The sequence below is a fragment of the Bos indicus x Bos taurus genome, chromosome 25 (genome assembly GCF_003369695.1).
Source record: "Bos indicus x Bos taurus breed Angus x Brahman F1 hybrid chromosome 25, Bos_hybrid_MaternalHap_v2.0, whole genome shotgun sequence".
NCBI classification, from domain to species: domain Eukaryota; kingdom Metazoa; phylum Chordata; class Mammalia; order Artiodactyla; family Bovidae; genus Bos; species Bos indicus x Bos taurus.
In genome coordinates this window covers 15,539,057-15,566,622 of record NC_040100.1, presented here as the reverse complement: position 1 = coordinate 15,566,622, position 27,566 = coordinate 15,539,057, and the positions used below count along the sequence as shown (strand labels likewise).

Genomic DNA, 27,566 nt, shown 5'->3' with positions numbered 1-27,566 from the left:
CAAAAGCCACACTATAAATAGGAGCTTCAGGAGAGCCCCAGGCCAGGGATGCCATCTGTCATCTCGAAGTGGATGTGTCCTGAGCAAGAAACAGATGTGACTCGGGTCCTTAGCTTTTCAAGACTCACACATCCATTGAATAGGAAGGGAAGCACCTTAAGATGAGAAGTTGGAGCAGTGGACACAGTCAGAGAGGTAGTCTAGAAGAGGCAATGAACTCCAGAAAAAAGGGAGGACCCGTTGCTCAGAAAGTCCGTATCTTCCTACAGGAAGTGAGGTAGATAGAAACAAGAAGGCAGTCCCTGGACCTCCCCTAAATGACAGGAAGGGGACCAACTGTACTCCCCCTGTAGAGTGGGAAATGAAAGTGAAAAGCGTTCGTCACTCAGTCACGTCCGACTGTTTGTGACCCCATGGACTGTAAGTGAAGCCTCTTCAAAGAGGTATTTCTTTCCACCCAGAAAATGAGCCACCAGTACCACTGGAATGGGAATTCATGAGATGCTGTCCATGGAGTCCCACCCAGATCTGGAAGGGAGGCCACAGGACCTGGGCAGGGAGGCCCAGGCATAAGGACTAGAGGCCTGGTCCCCAGGAAATATTCCCAGATACATGGTACACAAGCCCTGCTAGACAACATGTGTCTCCTTTCTAGCCAAGAAGCAAGGCAGAAAAAAATCCCTGGTGAGAAAAAAAACAAAAACAAAAAACAGGAAAGAATCAGCTGTGAAAGGGAAAGGGTTGCAGCCCTAACAGGAAGTCCCACCTCCTCTACTGAGAGTATTTGGCCTTGAGCTCACCCAAGAAAGTCACAGCTCGGTCTGTCCAAAAGCTGTAGTCCCGGATTATTACATACCCTCGACACTTCTTCTGGAAGGCTGTGTCCCCTAAGGGGACAGGACCGAGGAGGGTGTTTGGTTGGGGAGTGGGCAGGCCCAGGGCAGTCATGATGCCAGCCAAGTTGCCCGCTAGGCCTTTGGCCTTGAGTCTTGCTTCCCAAAGCTGGTTCTCCACCATGGAATTGTCAGGGCTCAGGTCACTCTGGTCAGCGATCGCAAGCAGCAGGTGCTGGCTGAAGGACCAGAAGGCCTCCTGGGTGAGGCTCAGACGTACTCCATCTTCCAGGCCATGCCAGATCTCAAAGGGCATGTCGGTTGGAGGCAGGGTTCTGAGTGAGAGTTCAGGGATTGAGAAGTCGGGATCACTAAAGGGACTGCCTTGGTGCTGGAGCTGCGCAAGAAACAGAGACAGATGAGAGTGAGGGGACCCAAACGCTGCCCTAGGGTCCCCCTGAATTCACTGCCTTCCACGAGACTGGCCTCTTCCTAGGGGGAGTTGCCATTCCCTTCCTCAGGGAGTTGATGAAATGTTCTAGCACAGAGCTCCAGCTCTGTGAGGCTTCAACTCAGCTTCCTCCACATACAACTTGTGCAACTTTGAATCACAGCTTCAGTAATTCCCACATGGCGCTGTAATAGTGAAGATGATAAGGTGTAATAGACATAAAGCACTTAGCACTTGGCATATGACTAGGGCGTTAATATCATTCACTAGTGACATCTTTGTATTAATATCATGAACACTATGATGATGTTACTTATTACAGTATTTGCAAGCTAAATATATTATTGACAATGTGGTTAAAGCCGTATTTCCTTTTTATTCACATTCTTCAGGGCTTAATATTTGTTCAATTGTAAATAATCATTAATATGCAATTATTAATATTGAATTGAACTATAATATTATTTAGTTAATGCCTTCTCCATTAGATTTCTCACCTCCACAAACCTAGACCCACAGAATTTTAGTGCACACTGATAAATTCTGTAATTGAAAGATCACCAAGTCCTGCATGCCCATTTTACAAATGAGGAAACTCAGGGTCCTCAAAACTACCCAGAGGATTCTGACAGATATGAGACTAGAAATTAGAGGCAGGGACTTCCCTGGTGGTTCAGTGGTTAAGAATCTGCCTGCCAAAGCAGGGGACGTGGGTTCGATCCCTGCGCCAGAAAGATCCCCCATGCCGTGGGGCACCTAAGCCTGGGGACCACAACTCCTGAGCCTTCACTCCTAGAGCCCATGCTTCGGACAATAGAAGCCACCGCAATGAGAAGCCCAAGTGCCGCAAAGCAGAGGAGCCCCCGCTCGCAACAATTACAGAAAGCCTATGACAGCCACAAGGACCCAGGACAGCCCCAGAGAAAGAAACTAGGTTTTACAGAAGAAAACAAGAAACTAGATTCGGTAACTTTACATGGACCTAGAATATAGTACAGTGGAAGAGTCACAAATTTCAGGGCCTGCAGGGGCCAGGTGGATCCCGTCACCTGGAGAAGAAGCAGATGGGGTGCGGCTGCGGCACAGTGACTGGAGGCCAATAGGACCCCTGTGCCTGTTTTTGACAGGTTTTCAGTTTCAAAATTTGAACAAGCATCGCACGGCCTAAACAAAACATCTGTGGATCAGACCCAGCCAGCAGGCTGCTACTTTGAACTTCCAGACAGTTTTGTGACCTCAGGTAAATTATTCCCACATCAAAGCTCAGTTTCCTGGCCTTTCCCTCATGGTCCAGTGGTTAAGACTCTGCCCTGCAATGCAGGGGGTGCGGGTTCAATCCCTGGTTGAAGAGCTAAGATCTCACATGCCTCCCAGGCAAAAAACCCAAAGGATAAAACAGAAGCAGTATGGTAACAAACTCAGTAAGGACTTTACAAATGGCCCACATCAAAAAATCAGAAAGAGGCCTTCCCTGGTGGCTCGATGGATAAGAATCCTCCTCCCAATGCAGGAGACACGGGTTCCTGATCCAGGAAGATGCCACATGTCCTAGATCAACTAAGCCCGTGTGCCACAAGTACTGAGCCTGTGCCAAGGAGTGGCAACTACTGAGCCCACATGCCCCAAGTACTGAAGCCTTGAGAGCCCTAGAGCCTGTGCTCAGCAACGAGGGAAGCTGCCGCAATGAGAAGCCTGCACACCACAACTAGAGAGGAGCTGCCACCCGGGAAAACTAGAGAAGCGCTCAGTGCTGAGTCACTCCAGTCGTGTCTGACTCTCTGCGACCCCATGGACCATGGCCCGACAGGCTCCTCTGTCCATGGGATTCTCCAAGCAAGAATACTGGAGTGGGTTGCCATTTCCTTCTGCAGTAATAAAGTGTGAAGTGAGTGAAGTCGCTCGGTCAAGTCTAACTCTTTGCAACCCCATGGACTGTAGCCTAACAGTCTCCTCTGTCCATGGGATTTTCCAGGCAAGAGTACTGGAATAGGTTGCCATTTCCTTCTCTAAAACTAGAGAAGAGCTGAAACTAAATAACAATGATCCAGCACAGCAAAAATAAATACAATAATAAAAATATTAAAAAGTTTTAAAAATTCTAAAAAGACCCCCTCAGTTCTCTCATCTGTAAAAATGGGTCATAATTCTGCCTCTTAGAGCTATGTGAGGAGCCAGTAAGATAATGAGGCTGAATCTCCCAGCATGGCATAGGCTCAGAAAAGCAAGGGCAGAGGTGGTCTTGGACAGACTCATGAGCCTGTAAAAGACTTCCCCTAGGGGCTTCTGACAGTCCTGAGAGGTCAGCCAAGGCACGACCACCATCCCATTTGGCAGATGAGGAAGCTAAGACAGAGAGTGAAGGAATGACCTGCCCAAGGTCACCCAGCCATGAGTGACATCATTCCTGTGGGCGTGTCTCTAGCTGGCAGAGCCCCTGTACCCCAGGACCCATGGAGGAACCTCCTTCCAGCCTTGTTCTGCCTCCCTTCCCCAGGGCTGGGCCAGGAGGGTGACAGCCGCCTCCCCTCACCCCCTGCTCATGTCCTGTCACTCACGTAAGTCTGCAGCAGGGTGAAAGTGTGCCTCTGCATGTCGAGCGCCAGGTTATAGGCTTGATTGACAGATTCAGCTGTGGACATGGGGGCTCCCAAACTGAGAGGGGGCAGCAGCAGGAGCAGCAGGCAGAAGGGGGCTGGCAGGAAGAAATCAGAGGTCAGCACCAAGTCCCTGACCTCCCCTGCTGATTCACTCATTCATCATAACAGCCCCTCATATGGATACAGCCCTTGAGGCTTACAGCGGTCTTCTGTGTGCCACTCAGGGCAGAATCACCCTGTAAGCAGTTTATTTCTAGCCCAGAATATTCCCCTGGGACTTCTCCGATGGTCCAGTGACTAAAGACTCTGAGGTCCCAAGCAGGAGGCCCTGGGTTCAATCCCTGGTCAGGGAACGAATCCCACAGGTCACAATTGAGCATTTGCATGCCGCCATGACTAAGAACCAGCACAGCCAAAGAAGATAAATGTTTATTTATTTCTTTCTAAATGCAATTTTATATAAATAACTATTAAAAAGAAAGAAAAAATTCCCCTGACCTCCAGACTCAAGTATTCAACTTCCCTCTTGACGTTTTCCCTTGGAGGTTAATGAGCATCTCAAGTCAAAATAGCCACTGCTCAGCTCTAGCTGCCCTGTTCCCCTCCTTCCCTGGTCCTCCCCATCTCAGAAAAGTGCATGTCCATTCTTCCAGGTGCTCACGTCAAAGTCACGGGGTCCTCTTGGATTCCTCATTCTCTCCTTCTCCCTGTGTTCAACCCACACTAAATCCTGTGGCTGTGTCCTTAAAAGGTGGCCACGAGGTCTGTGGGGTTTTGTGTTTGTTTCTGGTGACACCATGAAGCTTGCAGGATCTCAGTTCCCTGACCAGGGATTGAACCTGGGCAGTGAAAGCCCGGAATCCTAAGCACCAGACCACCAGGGAACTCCCTGGGTCTGTGTTTCTGCATCCGAGCACTCGTGACAAGTTACCTAGACTCTGAAAGCTCACTGAGCTGTATACTTAGGACTTGTGCACATCTCCCTGTAGTAATCTGATATTTTCAATATAAAGTTTTAAAATGTGGATTTCCCTGCTGGGTCAGCGATAAAGAATATGCCTGCCAACACAGGAGACACATATTTGATCCCTGGTCTGGGAAGATCCCACACACCATGGAGCAACTGTTAAGCCCTTCACAACTACTGAGCCTGTGCCCTAGAGTCCAGGAGCCACATATACTGAAGCCTGTGTGCCTAGAGCCTGCAACAGGAGAAACCACTTCAATGAGAAGTCCACGCACCTCAGCTCAAGAGTATCCCCCACTCACTGCAACTAGAGAAAGCTTGAGCACAGCAACGAAGACCCAGCACAGCCATAAAGAAGTAAAAGATGTATCTAGAAGCTATGTCTCTCCCCTCTGCTGTCTCTGCCTCCACCCATGTCTCCCTGTGCCACCTGGAAGCTCATCAAGTCCAGCTAGATCCCTCCTTTGTCTAAAACTTCCCATGGCTCCCACCTAACACAGTGACTATGAAAGTCCTCACTGTGGGCTACAAGGCCTGGCCCCTCTTTTCCATAGCATCCCCTATTCAGACTTTGCCCTTGCTGGGTTTGGACTACCTTCCAAACCCACCCAGGGTTTCTCCTCTGATTCTTCAGGGCTCAACTCAAAAACCCCTCTGGGGACGTCCTTGGGGGACCAAGGTCTAAGACTCCGCACTGCCAATGCAGGGCTCTCAGGTTCAATCCCTGGTCAGGGAACTAGATCCCACCTGCCCCAACTAAGCCCTGGTGTAGCCAAATTAAAAAAAAAAAAAAAAAGCAAAGAAAGCTTAAAGTCACCAGCAGTGATGGAGATGAGAGGCAGACCAGGATGACTTCCTTAGCTTCCCTGTCTACATTCCTGAACTCCCAGAAGTTCAGAACTTAAGGGAAGGCCTTAGGTGAAGCCCTGTTCATTCATTCATTCAACAAACTTGGATCAGTGTATTCAAATTCTGTCACATCTGTGTGGGTGCTCAGTCGTGTCCAAGTCTTTGCGACCCCATGGACTGTAGCCCGCCAGGCTCCTCTGTCCATGGAAGTTTCCAGGCAAGAATATTGGAGTGGGTTGCTATTTCCTTCTCCAGGGGTTCTTCCCAACCCAGGGATCGAACCCATGTCTCATGTCTTCTACATTGGCAGGCAGATTCTTACCACTAGCGCTACCTGGGAAGTCACATTGGCATGATAATTTACTTATGATCACATGGACTGTCTGTCTGCAGAAAAAAATCTCATTTTTTGTCTGTTTGTTTACTGCCGTGTCCCCAATACTTGGGTTTCCCCGACAGCTCAGTGGTAAAGAATCTGCCTGCCAATTCGGGAAACATGGGTCTGATCCCTGAATGGTAATTTCACCTAGAGAAGGAAATGGCAGCACACTCCAGTATTCTTGTCTGGGAATATCATGGACAGAGGGCCCTGGAGGGCTACAGTCCATGGGGTCCCAAAAGAGCTGGACACGACTTAGCAACTAAACAGCAACAATAACCCCAATACTTAGACTCCTGTAAGTGTGTGCTTAGTCACTTCAGTGTATCCAAATCTTGGCTACCCTGTGGACTGTAGCCCAACAGGAGCCTCTGTTCATGAGATTCTCCAGGCAAGAATACTGGAGTGGCTTGCCATGCCCTCCTCCAGGGGATCTTTCCAACTCACAGATCAATCCCAGGTCTTTTAAGTTTCCTGCATTGCAGGCAGGTTCTTTATCCCTAGCGCCATCTGGGAAGCCTACCTAGGCTACTACCTAGCACCTAATAGGAAGTCCAGAAGTATGTCCTGAATGAATGAATGATGAATGAAGTCTTCAGTGTGTAAGGCTTTTGAGGTTCCCAGCAGATGCAAGAGCAGCCAGGTACCTGAGTCAGATGGACCACAGGGCTGAGGCCGTACCCCCTCCCTCCTGGCCTCAGGACCCTGGCGCCCTGTCTCCCTCACTCACCCAACAGATGATAACCCATGGTCTCTCCTGGATCCTTCCTCTCTGCAGTCTCTCGGTGGTTCTGCAACACCTGTCCTCTTGCCCCTCAGGTGGCTATATATTTGGGTCTGAGCCCTCGGGCCACCCATGAGGGAGGGAAAGTCATACCTTGGGGGTTGTGGGGGGAGGTGCAGAAGCCCCTGAGGCAGGGGACAACTAGGGAAGCGGGCATCGAGGTGACACCCTAGTCCCCTACAGCCCCCCAAATCTGACTTTAAATCAGGTTGCTGGGAGAAAGGGAGCCAGGCGGGGAGGGGATTATACCGGAGACAAAGGGTCCGCCCTGCTCCCTGCCGTTCTGCACGTCCTAGGATCCAGTTTCCCTCAAGGAGGTGGCCCCCTGCTCCGCCCCATCGGGACCCAGGCATTGGGCCCTGGATCTGGAGGAGTTTGGAAAAGGGACAGGGGGGTGGTGTGTAAGCAACATCACCCACACCCTTAGACCTGGGGGCCTGTGATCCCGCGCAGGGCCCTGTGGGACTCCTTGTCTCAAGGCCTTTGTGTCCTTCATTTCCTTTTTTTTTTTTTTGAAGAGTTTTTTAAGATTTAGTTGTAATATAATTTTATTTATTTATTTTTGTCTGTGCTGGATCTTCATGGCTGCATGCGCTTTTTCTCTAGTTGCAGCGAGTGGGGCTACTCTTTGTTGCAGGGCACAGGCTTCTCCTTTTGGTGGCTTCTCTTATTCCTCTAGAGCATGGGCCCTGGAGTGAGGGCTCAGTAGTTGTGGCACACAGACTTAGTTGCTGTGAGGTGTGTGGGATCTTCCCGGATGAAGAAGTAAACTCATGTCTCCCACATTGGCAGGTGGATTCTTTACCACTGAGCCACCAGGGAAGCACCCACCCACCATCCATGTCTTTGATATTGCAGGTAGCAGCCTTCATTCAGCCTCCGTGATCTTCCCTGAAATCCAATGGGCAGCTGTTCATTGACAAAGGGAGGGATTGCAAAACCAGGGAGAAATAAAATCAAGAGCAGCCTTGGGGCAAGGTGCTCATTCCTGAACGTGAGATACATACAACAATATCTTTGAAGGATTTTGCAGGTACTGAAACCCCCTCCGGGTGGCACAAGCTGTGCTATGCTGCCCTCAAACATGTGGACCCCAGACCAGCTGGACCTGAAATTTGAATACATTAATTTCTGCTTGACACCACCAAGGCATCAGGAAAATGTTCACGAGCTGATCCCATCCTCTTTTACTAGGAAACTTCTCAGTATGTTCCCCAGGGGGGACATGGTTATGAGAGCATAAGCCCGCTGTATCTCCCTTTGCCTGGGAAAGCAACAAAGCTCTTTTTCGACTTCGGTCCCATCTTTGTCCCTGAGGTTTGATCTGGCACCAGTGTCCAGAGAAGCTGAGCTTTGGGCATCACCGTGTACATGTCTTGGGCTTCCCTGGTGGCTCAGACGGTAAAGAATCTGCCTGCAATGTAGGAGACTCAGGTTCGATCCTTGGGTGGGGAAGATCCCCTGGAGAAGAGAATGGCTACCCACTCCAGTATTCTTGCCTGGAAATTCCAAGGACAGAGGAGCCTGATGGGTGACAGTCCGTGGGATCTCAGAGTCAGACATGACCGAGTGACTAACACTATACTGTACTCTATGCACAGGTTGGCACGTGGACCCACACCAGATGTGTGTATTCACTTTCATATGTTTTCACAGTCAAGGAAGTATTGACTCTAGCCATGTGCTTGTCCCTGTTCCAGATAGAGTGGATAGAGCAGGGAACAAGTCAGACACAAATCCCTGCCCTTGTGGAGCTGACACCCTAGTGGACATGCCCACTACTCTGTTACAGCACACACCCTGCCAGGGAGCGTCAAACACAGGAGTGCACGTGTGTCCGCGCTTATGAACACACAGTCATGTCCAGAGCCCCCATCATAAGGCAGAGCTACATCTGTTCCTTCATTCTCCCATGTAGACCCTTAGTCAGCAGCTGTCGGTGGAGCCCCTCTTCTGAGTTGGAACTGGGGTGAATAATAAGGGCCACACAGTCCAGTGGTCCCCCAACAACCAACATGTGAGCTCATAAAAAAAAAAATTTCCTAAAGCGACAAGGTGCAGCTATGCTATGCTATGCTAAGTCACTTCAGTCATGTCCGACTCTGTGCGACCCCATAGACGGCAGCCCACCAGGCTCCCCCGTCCCTGGGATTCTCCAGGCAAGAACACTGGAGTGGGTTGCCATTTCCTTCTCCAGTGCAGGAAAGTGAAAAGTGAAAGGGAAGTTGCTCAGTCGTGTCCGACTCTTAGCGACCCCATTGACTACAGCCTACCAGGCTCCTCCATCCATGGGATTTTCCAGGCAAGAGTACTGGAGTAGGGTGCCATTGTCTTCTCCGACAAGGTGCAGAGAGGAAGCCAAAACAGGTTGATGTGATTAACTGAGGGTAGAAGAGATATAGATAAGAAGACTGAGGCCCAGAGAGGGGCAGCTACTTACCTGGAGTCACACAGCAAGCCAGGACACATCATAGGCTCCTGCCCCCTCAGTTTGGGACTGACTCTAGGGTGTCCCCAATCTGAACTGTGAGCTGAAGGAGGGAAGAGGTTGAGGGAAGAGATAAGTTCTGAGGTGGGAGATCCTAAATTGGGTCTCAGCCTGGGCCCTGTCAAGGCTGCCAGGGAGGGCCTGTGTTGGGCAGGCTGTGATGTCAGAGGATTAGACTAGGCCCATTGAGTGGGTGCACTGAGGCGTGGGCCAGGCCAAGTAGTGGAGGAGGAAGAGGAAGAAGAAGAGGAGGGCAGGAGGGGAGGAGGGAGCCAGACTCGCAATCTCGTGCTGTTCACAGGTGGGCAGCGTACCTTGGGCCGAGCCTCACCCCAGAGGGCAGGCTCCCTCTGACCCAACCCCACCATCTCCTCCTCCTCTTACGGACTTCACTTTCTCTCTGGACCCTTCAGGGGCCCTTCACAACTGAAGCAATCCACCCCTATCCCAGGCCCAGTTCCGTTTCTCCAAGGCATTTGTCTGGGCAGATGTCAGAAGCTCTGCTGCCTCATCCTGCCCTGCCTCGTAGTCCACATATCTCCATCTCTGTTTCAGTCTCACCAGAAGCTGATGCCTGAGAAATCCTAGCAATTTAAGAGTCAGCAGTCCCTGGGTAGGGAAGATCCCCTTCAGGAGGGCATGGCAACCCGTCCCAATATTCTTGCATGGAGAACTCCGTGGACAGTGGAGCCGGGAGGGCTACAGTCCATGGGGTCGCAAAGAGTCTGACACGACTGAGTGACTAGCACTCACTTTTCTTTCCCACTTGGGTAAAAATCCTCCCTTTGTCCATCACTAGCTTAGGCAAGTTACTTAAACCTCTCTGAGCCTGAGTTTGTTTCCTCATTTGAAGACCAGAAAAATTGTCTTGGCATCTTGGGGTCTCACTGACTTCACCCACCAAGTGCCTTGACCTCTGCTATGAGACTCCCTCTGGAGCCCCTCAAGAGTTACTGCTGTGGTTCGTAACGCCTCCAGTTCAGCTCAGTCTCTCAGTTGTGTCTGACTCTTTGTGACCCCATAGACCGTAGCACACCAGGCTTCCCTGTCCATCACCTGCTCCCAGAGCTTGCTCAAATTCATGTCCAATGAGTTGGTGATGCCATCCAACCATCTCATCTTCTATCGTCCCCTTCTCCTCCTGCCTTCAATCTTTCCCAGCATCAGGGTCTTTTCCAATGAGTCAGTTCTTCCCATCAGTTGGCCAAAGTATTGGAGTTTCAGCTTCAGCATCAGTCTTTCCAATGAATAGTCAACACTGATATCCTTTAGGTTTGACTGGTTTGAGCTCCTTGCCTCCAACCTAATGCCTCAACCAATGGCAAAAGCCTCAGTGTCCCGGTGTCTCAGGCTTGGATCCTAATCTCCACCAGCCACACTAATGCTAATGCCAAGCAGGGCCCTGTGGGACTCTAGTGCGCAGAGGGTTTTTTGTCCACCATTCCTTGTAGGTGGGCCTCTGGCCTCCATGACCTTCTCTGAGTTCCAAAGGGCAGAGGAAGTAAGTAAGTGAAAGTCTCTCAGTCGTGTCCGGGTCTTTTTGACCCCATGAAGTATACAGTGCGTGGAATTCTCCAGGCCAGAATACTGGAGAGGGTAGCCTTTCCCTTCTCCAGGGAATCTTCACAACCCAGGGATCGAAACCAGATCTCCCACATTGCAGGAGGATTCTTTACCAGCTGAGCCACCAGGGAAACCCAAGAATACTGGAGTGGATATCCTATCCTTTATCCAGGGGTTCTTCCCGACCCAGGAATTGAAACAGGGTCTCCTGCATTGCAGGAGGATTCTTTACCAACTAGCTATGAGGGAATCCCAAAGGGCAGAACAGCTGTTAATCAAAGCAGAAGCAGCAGGTGAGGCAGAGGCTTATTAAGATGGGAGACAGACCTTCTAGGACCCTGCACACACCCTAATCTTGTTCCCATCCTGTGGAAACTGCAGGAGAATAAATACAAGTCTGTTACTGCCTTGATCCTTATCACAGACTCCTGCCTGACTGTGTACCCTTTCCCTACTCACCAGCGAGGGGGTGGGGCACAGTTCTTGAGGCACTAGCCTACTGTGCCTGGCACAGCTATAAAGCCCCGCTTCTTTCTCCTCCATCACTCTGTCTCCATATTTCTGTTTGGCATTGGTGCAGAGAGCTGAGATTTTGGCAACAGTGTTCCCAAGAGATGTGTTCTGTCTGTCCACCAGGACACTCAATCACGACCCTATGTCATCCAGCAGGTTCCATCAGGAGGCCCATTCAGAACAAATAAACAGGAATTCAAGCCAGAGCCTCGGACTCAATGTTAAGCACTATTCGAGCAAATCTTCACTCCTACCTCTCCAGGCAAAGAGAAAAGCCAGTGCAAAGGCCCTGAGGTTGGGAATATCCTTGTCAGGTGTCAGGGACAAACAAAGCCGCTAGACAGAGCAAAGAGATGGGTTGTTGGTGACATATCACAGGATAGGAAAGAGCAAGGGTCACCTTGCCGCCTCCCACCACCCCTTACCTTTCCTTGACTGCCCACTGCCCTCAGGACAAACCCCCAAGTCTGTAGTCTGGCTTCTAAGGCCTTCAGTCCCCTAGTCCCTGTGCAGCCTTGAACCTTCCTTCTTGCTTTTCCCTAGCTTCTGCATCACCCATGTGTCCTACTTTGCATGCCTGCTCAGCACTGCCCTCTCTTGAGACTCTGCCCGCAGAGAGAGTGAGCCTGCTCCTCCTTCACTTGACAATCCTTCTCATACTTAACCTTCAACTTGGGTTTCACCTCTCAGGGAAGCTTTCTCTGTCTCCTCTGCCCCATCAGGGCTCCCAGAGCTTCCAACATCCCCTCGTCCACTCACCGATCACCATACACTATCGTTCTCCATCTCTTGGTCTCTCTCTCCCAGTGACAGGAGGCCGGGTGTTCTCCATAGCCCCAGCATCTGGCCACCGGAAAAGGAGACACCTCCACGAGCAATGAGTGAAGGAAGGCAGGAACATACTGGTTCCAACTGGTGGGCTCAGCAAAACCAGGCCAAGGAGTGTGGTCTGCACCTGATCTCCAGGAATGCCTATGTCGGTGCCCTGTCTTGATAGAGTGATGGGCCAACCGAGCAGTGAGGGCATGGGGGCCCAAGGCAGGGACCATCAGAAGGAGCAGCACCGTCTACTCCATTCAGTGCATCTGTGAGCCTTTGCAGCACTGCTACAGAGTCGGGATGGGCTGAACCAGTCCCAGTAGCATCCTGCCTTCCTGGAAGGCACTGTCTTGTGGCTCAACCGTCTTCATCATCATCATCTCTAACACTGTTTTTTTCTTTTCCAGCTGTGCCACATGGCTTGTGGAATCTTCGTTCTCTGACCAGGGATTGAGTCCAGGTCCTCAGCAGTGAAAGCACGGAGTCCTCATTACTGGACTGCAGGATCGTCCCATCACTAAAATGAGCACTGACTGATGGCCTGTTCTAAGCTTTTTCCATAGAATAACATGTCCTTTACAAACCCCCATGGAGTGGCTAGTACTGTTTCCCCATTTCACAGATGAGGAAAATTGAGGCACAGCAAGGTTACGTGAATAGTTCTGGGTCACACAGCTAGGATTAGAATTGGGCTCCAAAGTCAGAGCTCTTTACCATTATCAGTGTCTCTATCCTCCGGGCCTGACACTTTGCAACCTGTGAGACGTTCCACAGTCCTTGTCCCCTGGGTTCTCTTCAGGAAACTGACAGGGGACTACATTTCACAGATGAGGTGCAGAGGAAGGGAAGGAATCCCATTTTTTAGCCTCTATTATGTCACCGGTCACTTGATACATAGATAGTATCTCATGACCCTGGGAAGTAGGTTTATGGTTATTATTCCCACTTTTACAGATGAGGTTCAGTGACTTGTCAGGATCACACAGAATAAATTGTAGAGGCCTTGGGCTCAGGACAGGCTCCGATGTCTGGGCTGGTCCTGTCATCCCACAGTTCCTTTGGTGTCCCCTTCGCAGGACACGTTTGGACACCACAGTGAGAATGGGAGGCACAGAGGCAGCACGCTCTGCGTCTAGGTTCTAACCCAGTCCAGGTCTGGCGCTTGGCACCCCCTGGAATCCAGCTAAGTGTCACCTCTGCTTCCGGGGCAGCTCTGGGCTTGATGAGGAGGGCCAGAGGAAGGGGAAGAGCACAGATGGGAAACTAGGGTGTCGACTTCAAAAGGAGAAGTGGAATTTCCTGGTGGTCTGGTATTTAGGATTCTGGGCTTTCGTTACCATGGCCCAGGTTCAATCCCTGGTCAGGGAACTGAGATCCCATAAGTCATGAGGCTCCAACCAAAAAAAAAAAAATACCCCAACTTTGCATTATCCCCAGTGACCTCCTTGGGGAATCTGTGCTCACAGTCTCCCAACTTTAGGTCCTGTGAGTCTACAGAGTCTAATTCCTAGATTGGGGAGGGACCTTTCTACCAGGGGACACAGCCAAATCCCATTAAATTTAGAGGTACATCTGCCACGTGGTCACTTACATCTCCTCCTGCCAATAGACCAGCAGGCAACAAAAGGACATGCCATACTGTTGCAGGAAGGGGGACTCCTTCCAGGACCCAAGAGTGGGCTCTTGTGTAACATTTGGAATGAGTTGTCCAAGGAGAGACACGAGCTGACAAAGCGATAGACTGTATTGGGAAGGGGCACCCAGGCAGAGAGCAGAAGTGAAAGAGAACCCAGGAGAACTGATCTGTCCCGTGGCTCCTAGTCTTGGGTTTTATGATGATGGGGTTTGTTTCCAGATTGCTGTGGCCAATCACTCTGATTCAGCATCCTTCCTGGTGGTGCACACATGGCTCAGCCAAGATGGATGCCAGTAAGAAGGATCCTAGGAGGTGGTAGAATGCATGGCATCTCCTTCTGACCTTTCCTGAACTCTTCCGGTTGGTGGTGGCTTGTTAGTTCCGTCTTCCTTTCTAGGACTTCTGTTGTAAAATAACTCACGCAAATGGTCACTATGGTGTCTGGCTAGGGTAGGCGATTTCGGTCAGTGTGCTTCCCCTAACAATATGGATGGGCAGAGGGTAACAGACTATGTTCAGAACAGGAAGTAGGACCAGGGCTATGTAATGGGGGACAGCAGGAATATGCTTAGCGTTCAGGTGATCACTTGGAATATCTCCAGCTACCCATGCTGAGGTGATTTTTTTTTAATTGTATTTATTTATTTTTATTTGTTATTTTGGCTGTGCTAAGTCTTCCTTGCTGTGCGGGGGCTTTCTCTACTTTCAGAGAGCAGGGGCTATTTACCTGTTGAGGTTTGTGGGCTTCTTATCGCAGTGGCTTCCATTTTTGCAGAGCACAGGCTCTAGGCGTGCAGGCTTCAGTGGTGGCTGCACATGGACTCAGCAGCTGTGGCTCTCGAACTTAGGTGCTCAGAGGCATGTGGGATCTTCCCGGACCAGGGATCAAACTGGTGTCCCCTGCATTGCCAGGCAGATTCTTAACCACTAGACCACCAGGGAAGCCCCCATGCTAAATTTTATTTGTAAGTGAGCAAGTACCATTGTCACGGGCTCATAAAGCATGCTAACTAGGGACTCAGACCCTTCAGGAGCGAGGGCCAGGCTCAATCCCCCAGACAAAGTGCAGAGACCAGCAGAACCACTAGCTGAAGCCAGGAGCAGAAGGGAGGGGCTGGGCTAGAATGAGTGGGTGTAGAAGAGAGAGCTGAGAGAGATCAGCTGTGTCTAGAGCTAATCCTCCTTTCCTAAGTTTATCCAGAAATTATGATCAAGCAGAATCCTGAGGAAGTTGTACTGGGATGAAGAGAACTTAGTAGGAGAAGCCAGTAGATCTGAACAGCGCCAAAGTGGACTGTAGAACATTGTTGGTGCCCCACCCAGATTCTTTTGCCAACAGCACACCCTTCTCCCATGTCCCCTCCTCTGGAGAACTGCCCAGCACCTCTCCTGCTGGAAGAATTTGGCCAGTGGTGAAAGTAACTTCGTGATACAATTTTGGCCCCAGAACTTTCTCTAGATCAAATGTGGTCAGTTGAGATCACATTTTTGCTCAGCTTTTTATCACCGACATACCTTGATAACCCTATTTGTCTGAGAACATTTCCCCAGTCGCTTGATCCAGAATTTCCATCATGGACTATATCAAACTCAAAAGCTTCTGCACAGCAGAAGGACCAATTAACAAAATGAAAAGACAGCCTGTGGAAAGGAAGGAAAAAGTTTGAAAATCATATATCAACGGGGATTAATATCTAAAAATGTAAAGAACTTAGTGTAGCAAGAACAAATAAAATAAAGAGGAGGGCACTTCCCTGGTGGTGCAGTGGATATGAGTCCGCCTGCCAGTGCAGGGGACTTGGGTTCATCCCTAGTCCAGGAAGATTCCACATGCTGAGGAGCAACTACGCTCTCACAGCCATAAATCAATACTCACCATTTAAAAAATACAGTTAGAATCATCTCATCCAGGTGAGAAAATGGAGTTTTGAAGAGCTGATGTTACACAATGCCCCAAAGATAGAGACGATGCTGAAAGCTCAACTTCTCTGTACACCAGTCCTGAATAAAGTCTCAGAGGCAGAGTTTTGGGTAAAGTAGAAAAGGAGCACTTTATTGCTTTTACAGGCAAAGGGGAACACAGTGGCTTCATGCCCTCAAAAACATCTGTCCCCCATTTGGGGAAGATAGTGAAACGTTTTATAGCAATTGTTCAGAGAGGGCATGATCAACTTGTAACATTCTTCTTCTTTTTTCTTTTATTTTTTATGATATTGAATTAGCCATACATGAAGAGCATGAACATTCTTCTGATGGGTTGGTGGTGAGGTAAGTAGGGGTCCATGGTCTCAAACTTCAGGTCCAACTGGTCAGGTGTCTACATGCTTGTGGGCAGCATACCGTTGTTAACCATCAAATTCTCCAACCTAGAAGGGATTTTGGTATCTGCAAAATAGCTCAAAGATATTGTGTGCATCCCTTGATGGGGAATCAAGCTCTTACCCCAAGGCTACTCTTACTTTTCTTGGCTTCTCCCTGGTTTTGCATCCCTGCCCTCCCCTAGTGAACAACTGCTTGAATCTGCCCATTAGAACCCAGGGAAGGCCATGGAGCCTGAATGAACGTTGTTTCCTATCATCAAAGAAATGCAGGAGGAGACTTCCCTCATGGTCCAGTGGCTGGGACCACATGGTCCCAAGCAGGGGCCCGGGTTTGATCCCTTGTCAGGGAATAGATCCCACATGCTTCAACCCAGTGCAGCAAATAAATAAATATCTTAAACAACAAAAAAGGGAGGACACAAAGACCTTGTGTCCAGGAGCCCCACAGGGCCCTGCACCGAGGTAAGGCCAGATCTCCACAGAGTCTCATTCTAGATTTCAGTGGAAAAAAGAATCCCCTGGGTTACTCTTACAAATATAGATTCTTGATTCCCACTCAGACGTTCCATAGGTTCTAAGGAGCCCCTAGTGGTAATGAACCCACCTCCCAATGCAGGAGACTTAAGAGATGTGGATTTGATCCCTGGGTCAGGAAGGTCCCCTGGAGGAAGGCACAGCAACCCACTCCAGTATTCTTGCCTGGAGAATCCCATGGACAGAGGAGTCCAGTAGGTTGCAGTCCATAGGGTCAAAAAGAGTTGGACAGGATTGAAGCGACTTACCAAACATGCCCCAAGCACTAATGCCAAAGAAGCTGAAGCTGACTGTTCTATAAACACCCACAAGATTTTCTAGGATTAACACCAAGAAAGAAAAAAACAAAACAAAACCAGATGTAAAGATGTCCTTTTCATCATGGGGTATTGGAATGCAAAATAGGAAGTCAAAAGATATCTGGAGTAACAGGCAAGTTTGGCCTTAGAGTACAAAATGAAGCAGGGCAAAAGCTAACACACGTTTGTTGAGACAACACACTGGTCATAGCACACAGTCTTTCAACAACACAAGAGGCAACTCTACACATGGACATCACCAGATGGTCAATACTGAAATCAGATCGAGTGTATTCTTCTCAGCCAAAAATGGAGAAGCTTTATACAATCAGTAAAAAGAAGTCCTGGAGCTGAGTGTGGCTCAGATCATTGGCTCCTTATTGCAAAATTCAGGCTTAAAATAAAGAAGCTAGGGGAAACCACTAGGCCATTCAGCTGTGACCTGAATCAAATCCCTTATGATTATACAGTGAAAGTGAAAGTCACTCAACAGGTTCGACTCTTTGTGACCCCATAGACTATACAGTTCAAAGAATAATACTGGAATGGGTAGTGTTTCTCTTCTTCAGGGATTTCTCAACACAGGGATCAAACCCAGGTCTCCCGCATTGCAGGCAAATACGTTACCAACTGAGCTATCAGTGATTATACAGTGGAGGTGACAAATAGATTCAGGGAATTAAGATCTGGTAGACAGACTGCCTGAAGAACTATGGACAGAGGTTTGTAACATTGTACAAGAGGCCGTGACCAAAACCATCCCAAAGGAAAAGAAATGCAAGAAAGCAAAATCCTTCTCTGAGGAGGCTTTACAAATAGCTGAGGAAAGAAAAGAGGTGAAAAGCAAGGAAGAAGAGAAGGAAAGATATACCCAACTGAGTGCCGAGTTCCAGAGAACAGTAAGAAGAGATAAGGAGGCCTTCTCAAATGAACAATGCAAAGAGATCAGAAAACAATAGAATGGGAAAGACTAGAGATCTCTTCAAGAAAACTGGAGAGATCAGGGGAACATTTCATGCAAAGATGGGCACGAGAAAGGACAGAAACAGTAAGGACCTAATAGAAGCAGAAGAGATAAAGACCAGGTGGCTAGAATATACAGACGAACTACAAAAAAGGTCTTAATATCCCGGGTAACCACGACGGTGTGGTCACTAACCTAGAGCCAGACATCCTGGAGCCTGAAGTCCAGTGGGCCTTAGGAAGCATGCCTATGAACAAAGCTAGCAGAGGCGACAGAATTCTAGCTGGAGCTATTTAACATCCTAAAAGATGATGCTGTTAAAGTGCTGTACTCAATATGTCAGCAAATATGGAAAACTCAGCAGTGGCCCCAGGACTGGAAAGGGTCAGTTTTCATTCCCATCCCAAAGAAGGGCAGTGCCAAAGAATTTTCAGATTATAGCTCAATTGCAATCATTTCATGTGCTAGCAAAATTATGCTCAAAATCCCTCAAGCTAGGCTTCAGCGGTATATGAACTGAGAACTTCCAGATGTATAAGCTGGGTTTAGAAAAGGCAGAGGAACCAGAGATCCAATTGCCAACATTAGCTGGATCATAGAGAAAGTAAGGGAATTCCAGAAAAAACATCTATTTCTGCTTCATTGATTACTGGAAAGCCTTTGACTGTGTGGATCACAGCAAACCATGGAAAATCCTTAGAGATGGGAATACCAGACCAACTTACCTGTTTCCTGAGCAACCTGTATGAGGCTCAATAAGGAACAACCGACTGGTTCAAAATTGGGAAAGGAGCACAGCAAGGCTATATGCTGTTACTCTGTTTATGTAACTTTATGCAGAGTACATCATGCAAAATGCAGGGTGGATGACCCACAAGCTGGAATCAATATTGTCAGGAGAACTATCACAAACCTCAGAGAAGCAGATAATACCATCCTACTGGCAGAGAATGAAGAGGAACTAAAGAGACTCTTCGGAGAAGGCAATGGCACCCCACTCCAGTACTCTTGCCTGGAAAATCCCATGGACGGAAGAGCCTGCAAGGCTGCAGTCCATGGGGTTCCTGAGGGTCAGACATGACTCAAGTGACTTAGCAGCAGCAGCAGCAAAAAGCCTCTTGATGAGGCTGAAAGAGGAGAGCAAAAAAGCTGGCTTAAAACTCAACATTCAAAGCACTAAGATCATGGCATCCAGTCTCATCACTTGATGGCAAGTAGAAAGGGAAAAAGTGGCAGCAGTGACAGATTTTATCTTCTTGGGCTCCAAAATCACTGCAGAAGGTGACTGCAGCCATGAAATTAAAAGATGCTTGTTCCTTGGAGGAAAACTATGACAAATCTAGACAACATATTAAAAAGCAAAGACATCGCTTTGTGACTAAAATCCTTATAGTTAAAGCTATAGTTTTTCCAGTAAGTAAGCCTGTATACATGTAACAGCTGGACTGACCCTTGTTTCACCAAATCAAGTGGAATTCAGATCATTCTAATGGAAGAGAGAGCTTTAGGCAGCTGAGATCTAAGCTCTCAGGCTTCCTAATTTCCTTGTATGACCAGTTAAGAGTTTAGGGGGCTGCCCTAGGCTTCCCAGATGGTGCTAGTGGTAAAGAACCCGCTTGCCAATGCAGGAGATATAAGAGATGTGGATTCCATCCTTGGGTGGGGAAGATCCCCTGGAGGAGGGCATGGCAACCCACTCCAGTATTCTTGCCTGCAAAATCCTATAGACAGAGGAGCCTGATGGTCTACAGTCCATAGGGTCACAAAGGGTCTGACATGACTGAAGAGACTTAGCACCCAGGCACTCTGGGCCTGGGGTGGGGTGAAGGTAAGCACATTCCAGGAAGGGAATGAAGGCAGAAGGCCTAGTAGCAGCTGCTGGAAGAATTACATGAGGATTCAGAGTTTTCCATGGAGCTCTGGAAGAAGAATATTTGGAAGAATTCGGAAGAATACAGGTAATTGGAAGAATACAGTATTGTGCAGGAGGCCATGGTCTTAAAAATCCTAGATTTTTGAAAGAATAATCTCAAACGCTCATGTCTAAATGGACAAAAGCCTGAGGCTCCCAGCTCACTCTGGATAAGGTCAGGAATTTTGCATCATAACTGCTTAGCATGGGGCTTCCCTGGTGGCTCAGACAGTCAAGACCCGGCCTGGGATTCGGGAGACCTGAGTTCGATCCCTAGGTTGGGAAGATCCCCCGGAGGAAGAAACAGCAACCCACTCCAGTATTCTTGACTGGAGAATCCCCACTGGCAGAGGAGCCTGGAGGGCTACAGCCCATGGGGTCTCAAAGACTTGGACACGACTGAGCAACTAAGCACAGCACAGCACAGCTGCCTAGCATAGGGTTGGACACACAAGAGGTGCTTAATGTCCATTTATGTGATGTAGCAGTGTGGTCCTCAACCAAATTTTACAGAAGATTTTTAAGATCATTTCTTTATAACTGTGTGGGGTTTCTTTGCAAAGGTAGTCCAGTCATTTGTCTGGTTCTATATTCAAATGGGTCAAAAAGGGAACTTCCTTGGTGGTTGAGTGGTTAAGGACCTGTCTGCCGATGCAGGGGACATGGGTTCACTCCCTGCCCCGGGAAGATCCCACATGCTGAAGGGCAGCTAAGTCTGTGTGACCCAACCGCTGAAGCCCATGAGCCCTAGAGCCTGTGCTCCACAACGAGAGAAGCCACCGCAATGAGAAACCAGAGGACCACGAGGAAGAGTGGTCCAACTCGGGAAAACCCACATGCAGCAACAAAGAGCCAGCACGATCAGAAAGAAACTCACCACACGGACGATTCAAATGCCTTTAAAAAAGAGAGAAACTTTTGCAATGTTCAAAGCCCCTGCTGCAGGAACGCACTTAAAGCATCCATCCCAGCTCCCAATCAGGAGGGGGCATGCGTGTGTGCTGATTTGCTTCAGTCCATGCTAAATTGTTACAGTAGAGGCCGACTCTTTGTGACCCTATGGACTGCAGGCCACCAGGCTCCTCTGTCCATGGGATTCTCCAGGCAAAAATACTGGAGTGGATTGCCCTGCCCTCCTCCATGGAATTTTCCCCACCCAGAGATGGAACGTAAGCGCCCTCCGTCTCCTGCATTGGCAGGTGGGTTCTGTACCACTAGTGCCATCTGGGAAGCCCCATTAGAAGGGCACAACTCTAAAAAGAAATGTGATCGTATCTATGTGATGAATTTGGAGAGGTCTGGGGAAACGTGTGTACTGGCAACACCCACTGACAGTAGCAACTCAGCTAGTGTTGCCATCAGACCCTCCAGGGACACTGGACAATGAGCTCTACTGAAGGGTTCTGTGACCATTAGAAGCCACACCCATGGTTGGGTGTGTTACTTCCAGAACTTTCATCAACCAGACCCTGGCAACTTCTGTGGAGCCTTGTTTTCAGTGATTACAATTGCAAGGGTGGCTGTCAACCTCTTACAGAGGCATTTTGTGTTCACCTGCCCACCATATTTCAGTGTAAATTAATCTCCTCTCTGCTTTTTAAAAAAACTATTTATTTGGCTGCTTTGGGTCTTAATTGAGACAGGCAGGCTATTTCATTGCAATGCACCGGCTTCTCTCTAGCTAAAGCACATGGGCTCAGTAGTTGGAGGGCAAACTTAGTTGCCCTGTGGCATGTGGGATCTTAGTTCCCCAATCCAACCACTTCACCTGCATCGGAAGGCCGATTCTTAACCAATGGACCACCGGGGAAGGCCCTCCTCTCTGCTTTCTGAGTAGTGTCCCATGTGACCAACAAAAGAGCTGCCCCAGTGCATGTCTTAAGGAGGGCGCTTGCCCAGATAATCCTCTACGTGACAGCTGTCCCTTCACTAGGAGCCACAGAAAGCTGTGTTTGTCATTACAGCTGTTTACAGCCATTGCCAGGGAGTGCTAGTGGTCAAGAATCTGACTGCCAGTGCAGGGGATGTAAAAGATGTGGATTTTATCCCTGGATTGGGAAGATCCTCTGGAGGAGGACATGGCAACTCATCCCACTGTTCTTGCCTGGAGAATCCCATGGACAGAGGAGCCTGGCGGGCTACAGGCCATAGTGTTGCAAAGACTCGGACCTGAGTGACGTGACTTAGCACACACTCACAGGCATTCTAGTTCTTTTCCTTCCAGGCAGAATGTGAAAAGAGGTCCTAACTCTGCCCACTTTGAAATTAGGGGAGGCTGTGGAGTAGTCAATACTATGTGAGCACAACTGTGCTGTGTCACTTCTGGGCAGAAGCTATAGAAGCCAGGCCATGTTTCACCAAGTCCTTCTCCCTCTATTCATCGGTGATTGGGTGGTGATTATGGAAGCTTATATCCAGATGGAGCTTCTTCCCTTGGCCTTAATCCCTGGGTAACTAGAATGGGCAGACCTCTCCCCAGTGACCAACCCTAGACACACAACATGAGCCCGAATCAGACCTTAGTTGCTGTAAGCCACCCAAACTTGGGTGTTCTTTGTTACTGCAGCATAACTTCACCTGCTCTGACTGATACAGAAGCTATGACCTTCTACACAAATGCAGGAGAGATCTGGATCTTCCGGAAGAGTACCCACTGCTGAAAAGGAACCTCAAGATCAATGGGCTGCTCCCACTCCTAAATTCAGTGAGCTCAATCCAAGGTTGTGGATAGTTCTTCGAGCCGGCAGGAGCCCTCCATCCCTTTCCAGCAGCTCCCCACTGGAGACTGAATGGTGCTCCTGTTTCTGAATGTGGTCTGCAGCCCTAGTCCCTCATATATGAAACCCCACCAGTGACTGCCATAAACCATCTTTCCGATGGTTCTTAGACAAAATGTGTAAATAAAGTGGACAGAAGACAGAAATTTTTGTGCAGATGAAGAGACGTGTGGGTGCTGTAAACTCGGGGTTCACTTATGGCAGAGAAGGTCTGACTGTTGTTTTTATATTTTATTGTCAACGTGGGTGGATCATAGTATTTCCAACTCATATTTTAAGTAGATCTCCTCAGTCATTTCGGTCGTTCTGACTCTTTGTGACCGTATGGCCTGAGGCTGCCAGGCTCCTCATTGCATTGGATTCTCTAGGCAGGAATACTGGAATGGGTTGTCATGCCCTCCTCCAGCAGATCTTCCCCAACCAGGGGTTGAACTCCTGTCTCCTGCATTACAGGGAGATTCTTTACCAATGAGCCACTGGGGAAACCTGTTTTAAGTATACAGGTATAAGTATACTTTTAAGTATACTGCTTAAAACCTGTTTTAAGCAGACAAATAATGTCTGCTCATGGTAAAACTGTCAAACTGCAGAGTAGGTTATAAAGTGAAAAGCAAAAGTTCTCCTCTATCTCTGTATGCAGTCACACTCAGCCATCTCTCTATCCAGCCAGCAAGGAGTGCAGGCACACCATCCGGCCCTGAGGTGCTCTCTAGAGTGTGAGAAATGGCCTTGACCTTCAGTAGGCTTATGTCCGAGTCTAAGTTAATGAGGTGGGGCCAGTAGTGCTTCTGCTAGGACTGAAGCAAGCTGGAGGGGACTGTGTGGATCTAGCGAGTACTTGTCTCATCCCAAAGTGGAAGCCACAGTTCTGCACCAGCTGTTTCTTGTTCAAGGAAACAAAGAATGCAGACTCAGTGTTGCTGGATTCCAAGTGAAAGAAATGTGTGGTTCCTTTGCCAAACTTAACACACAGAGGATGGACATGATCAACTGGCAGATGCTATAGTTCTGAAGGTGGGCTCTGAGGCCTTGGGAATCCTAGCTTTAAAAAAAAATTATTTTATGAACTCATTATTTTTCTTTATAATTTAATATTCCTTTCTAAACTTTATTCATTTATTGATGTATTGTATATTTTTGGCTGTGCTGGGTCTTTATTGCTGCATGCTGGCTTTCTCCACTTGTGGCGCGGGGTACTCTTTGTTGGGGTGTGCAGGCTTCTTGTTGGCGTAGCTTCTTTTGGTAGGGTGCACAGGCCCTAGGTTCTGGGCTCGGTAGTTGTGGCGCTCGGGCTTTGTTTCTCTGCATCTTCCCAGACCAGGGTTCAAACCCGGATCTCTTGCATTAGCAAGCGAATTCTTTACCACTAGACAGACCCCCAGAGAAGCTCTGAATCCTAGCTTTATCACTCAGTCATTCCCAGTTTCCTCATCTATAAAATGAGATCATAAACAGGATTCTTAGGAGGATCAAATGAGATGCTGAAAGCACGTAAGATATAAGCTTTATGAAGCACTCTTCATAAAGCTTATATCTAGGGGAAGAGTCAAATGAATCTCATCTGGGAATGACACACATGAAGGGTTTTTGGGACACAAACCTGAAAGATGAAGTTAACTGGGTGCAGCGGTGGGAAGGGTGGAAGGGAAGAACCTAATCGCTAGAGGGACTGGCTCCAGAAAAAAACCTGGGGAATCATGCAAGCCAAACTAAAGCAATGAGGCGGAAGAGGAAACAATCTTCCGGGAGTCAAGGATTTCCTAAATACACTGTGAGCTAGAAGGAGCCTCTCAGTTCAGCCTGAGGCCAGTCCCTGCAAATTTAGGACTTCACATCACACCAGCCAGCCTGCGTTCAATTCCCTGCCAGAAAAACCACATTCACCAAATCTTCCGCAGGGCCCTGGAACCAGAGGGGTTGAAAGCGAATAGTTTTGCAGGCAGAGGAGGAAGAAGGCAGGTAAGAAGGTGCAGTGGTAGGAAGCAGGGCCGTTTGCCTTGGCAGCTGAGGTGTCTAGCAGGGAGAGGGAGGGGAGCGCGGCGAGGGGGCGGGGATGCCTCCAAGACTGGTTGGGAATTGACAGCGCCCACAACTTCAGGTTGAGGAATCTGATCTGGTTGTCGGACCTTAGTCAAACGATGAATGGGCGCCCCCTAGCAGCAGTAATCGGTAGTGGACACCAAAGTACTCAGATGAGGGGCGGGGGGAGGAGGGGGTGCGGCTCAAGACGGGGTAGACGGCCTGGCACAGTTTTCTTCTCACAGGCGCGCTAACTCCTTCCTACATGACGGACACCTGGGATCCCAAAACAGCTGGGCTGGAAGGGCCCTCGAGAAAGGAACTACCAACACGTGCCCTGTGTCAGGCCCTGAAGGTGGGCATTTTCGTGAACATTGTCATAACACTCTGCTTCGAGGTAGGTATCGTTATCCCCATTTTTCAGATGTGAAAAATCGAGGTTTGGTGACTTCCCAAGGAGGGGTGGGGATGTTGTATGACTCCAGAGCCTTTTCCCTGGAGCTCTCCCAACTTGGAAGCTACCGATTCTCTGAGGTTTGGGGGAACAAGCATCAGGTGTCAGGCGCCGAAGCTTTCCAAGGGACAACAGCGTGACAGTAGTTTCGGCAAGAACCACGCCTCCCTTGTCGCCACAACACTGATTACTGTTGCTTTCCTTTAAGAGCCTTCCCCTGAAAGATGAAGTCCTCGTCACACGGGGAGGCGGACATTATAGATTCCTGGATCTCTCGGACGTCTTTTCTCCCTCACCCGCATTGATCTCCACTGGCGACAGAAATTCTTCCCCTCCACTAGCGAGTGAAGGCATGAGACTACATTTCCCAGCAGGTCGTCAGAAGCGGGTGGCGAGGAGAGAAGGAAACAGACTCTCCGTTTCTGTCTGCTCTCAATATGGACTGTCGGCGGTGATGCACATTTCAATAGCGCACGTCCTTCCTCTGTTGAGCTGAGGGGACCACTTCCCCCAGCAGGCACTCGAGCAGAGGATGTGCTAGGCCGCCATGGTTATTGACGTCCTTTCTCCTATTTTCACAGGCAGTAGCCTTAGTGCATGAACTACAAGTCCCAGGAAACCGTCTCTTCTTTCGTCCAGCGGCCATCTTTGCTGGTAGACCCCGCCCTTTCCCCCCCTTCTATTGTCTCGTCAAAGATAATAGAAGGGAGCCGGGAAGACTGCAACTCCCGTCAAGCTTTGCGCCAACAGGAGGGGAATTTCGATATTACAGGCGGGCGAGGTGCCAAGGTAGTATAGTGAGGCGATCGGGAGAAGCTAGGTTGCCTGCCATTTTTATGGTAGTCCCCATATCCTCTTGGTCCTGCCTTCTAGAACTCTAGAAGGCTAGGTGGGAACATCGCACCTCGTAAGATGGACTACTAAGCAGGTGTCCACCCCCTCCTCCGCCATCTTGTTTGTAGTCGTCATTCGCACGCCTGTACGCTCTGCAACCGGGAACCTTGGGGCAGCCAGACTATAACTCCCAGCATCCTCCACTCCCGGTTTGGCACGTCCTCCGTCATCTTGTTTGTAGTTCCCACTGACCGCACCATCCCATTGATCCCACGGTAGCACCAGCGCCCGCGGGACTACTACTTCCGTCGTGCCCTGCGCATGTTAGTCCTGAAAAGTGGTGGTGTTGGGGGATGGAGGGAGGCAGGGGGCGGGGTTCCTTTTGGAGAAGGAGAAAGTAAAGAGGAGGAGGAGGAGGAGGAGGAGGAGAGGAGGGGCGGGGGAGGGGAGAAGGGAGTGAGAGGAGGGGAGAGGGAGGGAGGGGAGGGGAGAGGGAGGGAGGGGAGGGGAGAGGGAGGGAGGGGAGGGGAGGGGGAGGAGAGGAAGGAACTCAGGAGGGATGAGAGAGGCGGCCAGGGCCCCGGGCCGAAGCAGTGCGGGGCCGGGGGTCCAGCGGGACTGAGACACGCCGATTGCCCCCACACCCGTTTCCTGTCCCCTCCATCCTTTCCTTCCATCCTCCAGCTTGAGGACGGAGATTTATTCAAATTTTATGTAAATCTCTATCTCCCGAGGGTCGCGCGCTGAGGGGAGGGGAAGAGGGCGGGGCCGCGCGAAGGCTGCGGGGTCAGGGGCCCAGCAGCTTCCTTCGACCCCTTGGAACCGAAGGGCTCTTAAACTGGCCAAGGACCTTTGGGAGTGGGCTTCGGAAAGGGGCCAGTTAAACGGCCGGGGGCGCTGGGGAGAGGCGAGGTGGGGCGTGGTGAGGGGAACTAGGACTCGAACCCCCGGACTGCGTGGGGCCCAGGCAGAAGCTGTGCACCCTGCGCCCGAGGAGCCCCCGTTGGCCTGGGGAGACTGAGGGACTGAGTCCCCCAGAGCAGTACCTCCCCCCTGGAAGGGCCGCGCCGCAACCCGTGGGAGGGCCTCGCCCCTGGCGCCCGCCATGGCCACTAGCCGCCGTCCCGGCCTCGGCCGGAAGGAGGGGCCGAGCGCCCTCGGTGGGCGGTGGACCCGGGCGTTGAGCGTTCCGCGCCCAGCGCTGTCAGACTACCCCCGCCGCCGATGGTGGCCGACCAGCCGGGAGCTGCCGAGAAGGGCGAGTTGGCTCCCGGACACGTATGAGGTGAGTTCATGCAGCTCCTCCTCACCCCCAGACCTGGGCAGCTCCCAGTCGCATTCATCCTCAGCTCGGCCTCTCTCCACCTTGCCCGCCCCCAGCCTCACCCTCTCTTAGCTCCAAACTCCTCGTCTCCAGCCCTCTTTCCTGTAAGATCTCAACCCTGGGGAACTGGCCTTTCTTCCTAGACCTGGCTTCTCCTTGCAGACCCCTATCCCCGCCTGCAGTTGCAGCCCCAAAGGGCCCTCCCCTGGAGCGCTGGAGGGCTCCTTTCCCCCCATGGATGGGTCTGGA

At 49.9% G+C, this 27,566-nt stretch overlaps 2 protein-coding genes and 1 long non-coding RNA gene across 12 annotated transcripts in view; 2 read left to right on the top strand and 1 right to left on the bottom strand.

The window, feature by feature from the left end:
- Positions 1–555: 555 nt before the first annotated feature.
- LOC113883376 (cardiotrophin-2-like) lies at positions 556–6,825 on the bottom strand. Its single transcript, XM_027527051.1, has 3 exons — positions 6,807–6,825; positions 3,840–3,976; positions 556–1,290 (listed from the first exon to the last, which is right to left on the bottom strand). The coding sequence occupies exons 1-3, from the start codon at positions 6,823–6,825 to the stop codon at positions 772–774; spliced, it is 675 nt and encodes a 224-aa protein (XP_027382852.1). The 3' UTR covers positions 556–771.
- A 7,960-nt stretch (positions 6,826–14,785) lies between these two features.
- Positions 14,786–26,101, top strand: LOC113883540. 2 transcript variants are annotated; one of them, XR_003508673.1, is made up of 4 exons: positions 14,786–16,147; positions 24,585–24,645; positions 24,951–25,102; positions 25,368–26,101. It is a non-coding gene; the product is annotated as an uncharacterized LOC113883540 (long non-coding RNA). The 2 variants fall into 2 exon arrangements; XR_003508674.1 differs by lacking the exon at positions 14,786–16,147 and having other exon boundaries at positions 23,167–24,645; positions 24,937–25,102.
- Positions 26,102–26,519: 418 nt separating this feature from the next.
- Positions 26,520–27,566, top strand: part of LOC113883251 — a 33,637-nt gene continuing 32,590 nt past the window's right edge. For all 9 annotated transcript variants that reach the window (XR_003508598.1, XR_003508595.1, XR_003508599.1 and 6 more), the window contains exon 1: positions 26,520–27,278. Coding sequence is in view for 3 of the 9 variants with exons in the window: in XM_027526819.1 (XP_027382620.1) it covers positions 27,099–27,278 (180 nt within the window). In the remaining 6 variants the exon portion in view is untranslated. The remainder of the gene's footprint in view (positions 27,279–27,566) is intronic.

Bases quoted from the DNA above. Each gene is read 5' to 3' on its own strand.
- LOC113883376 (XM_027527051.1), bottom strand. The intron at 1,291-3,839 runs GTGAGTGACAGG...CAGTGAATTCAG, and splicing joins TCACCCTGCTGCAGACTTAC to GGGGACCCTAGGGCAGCGTT.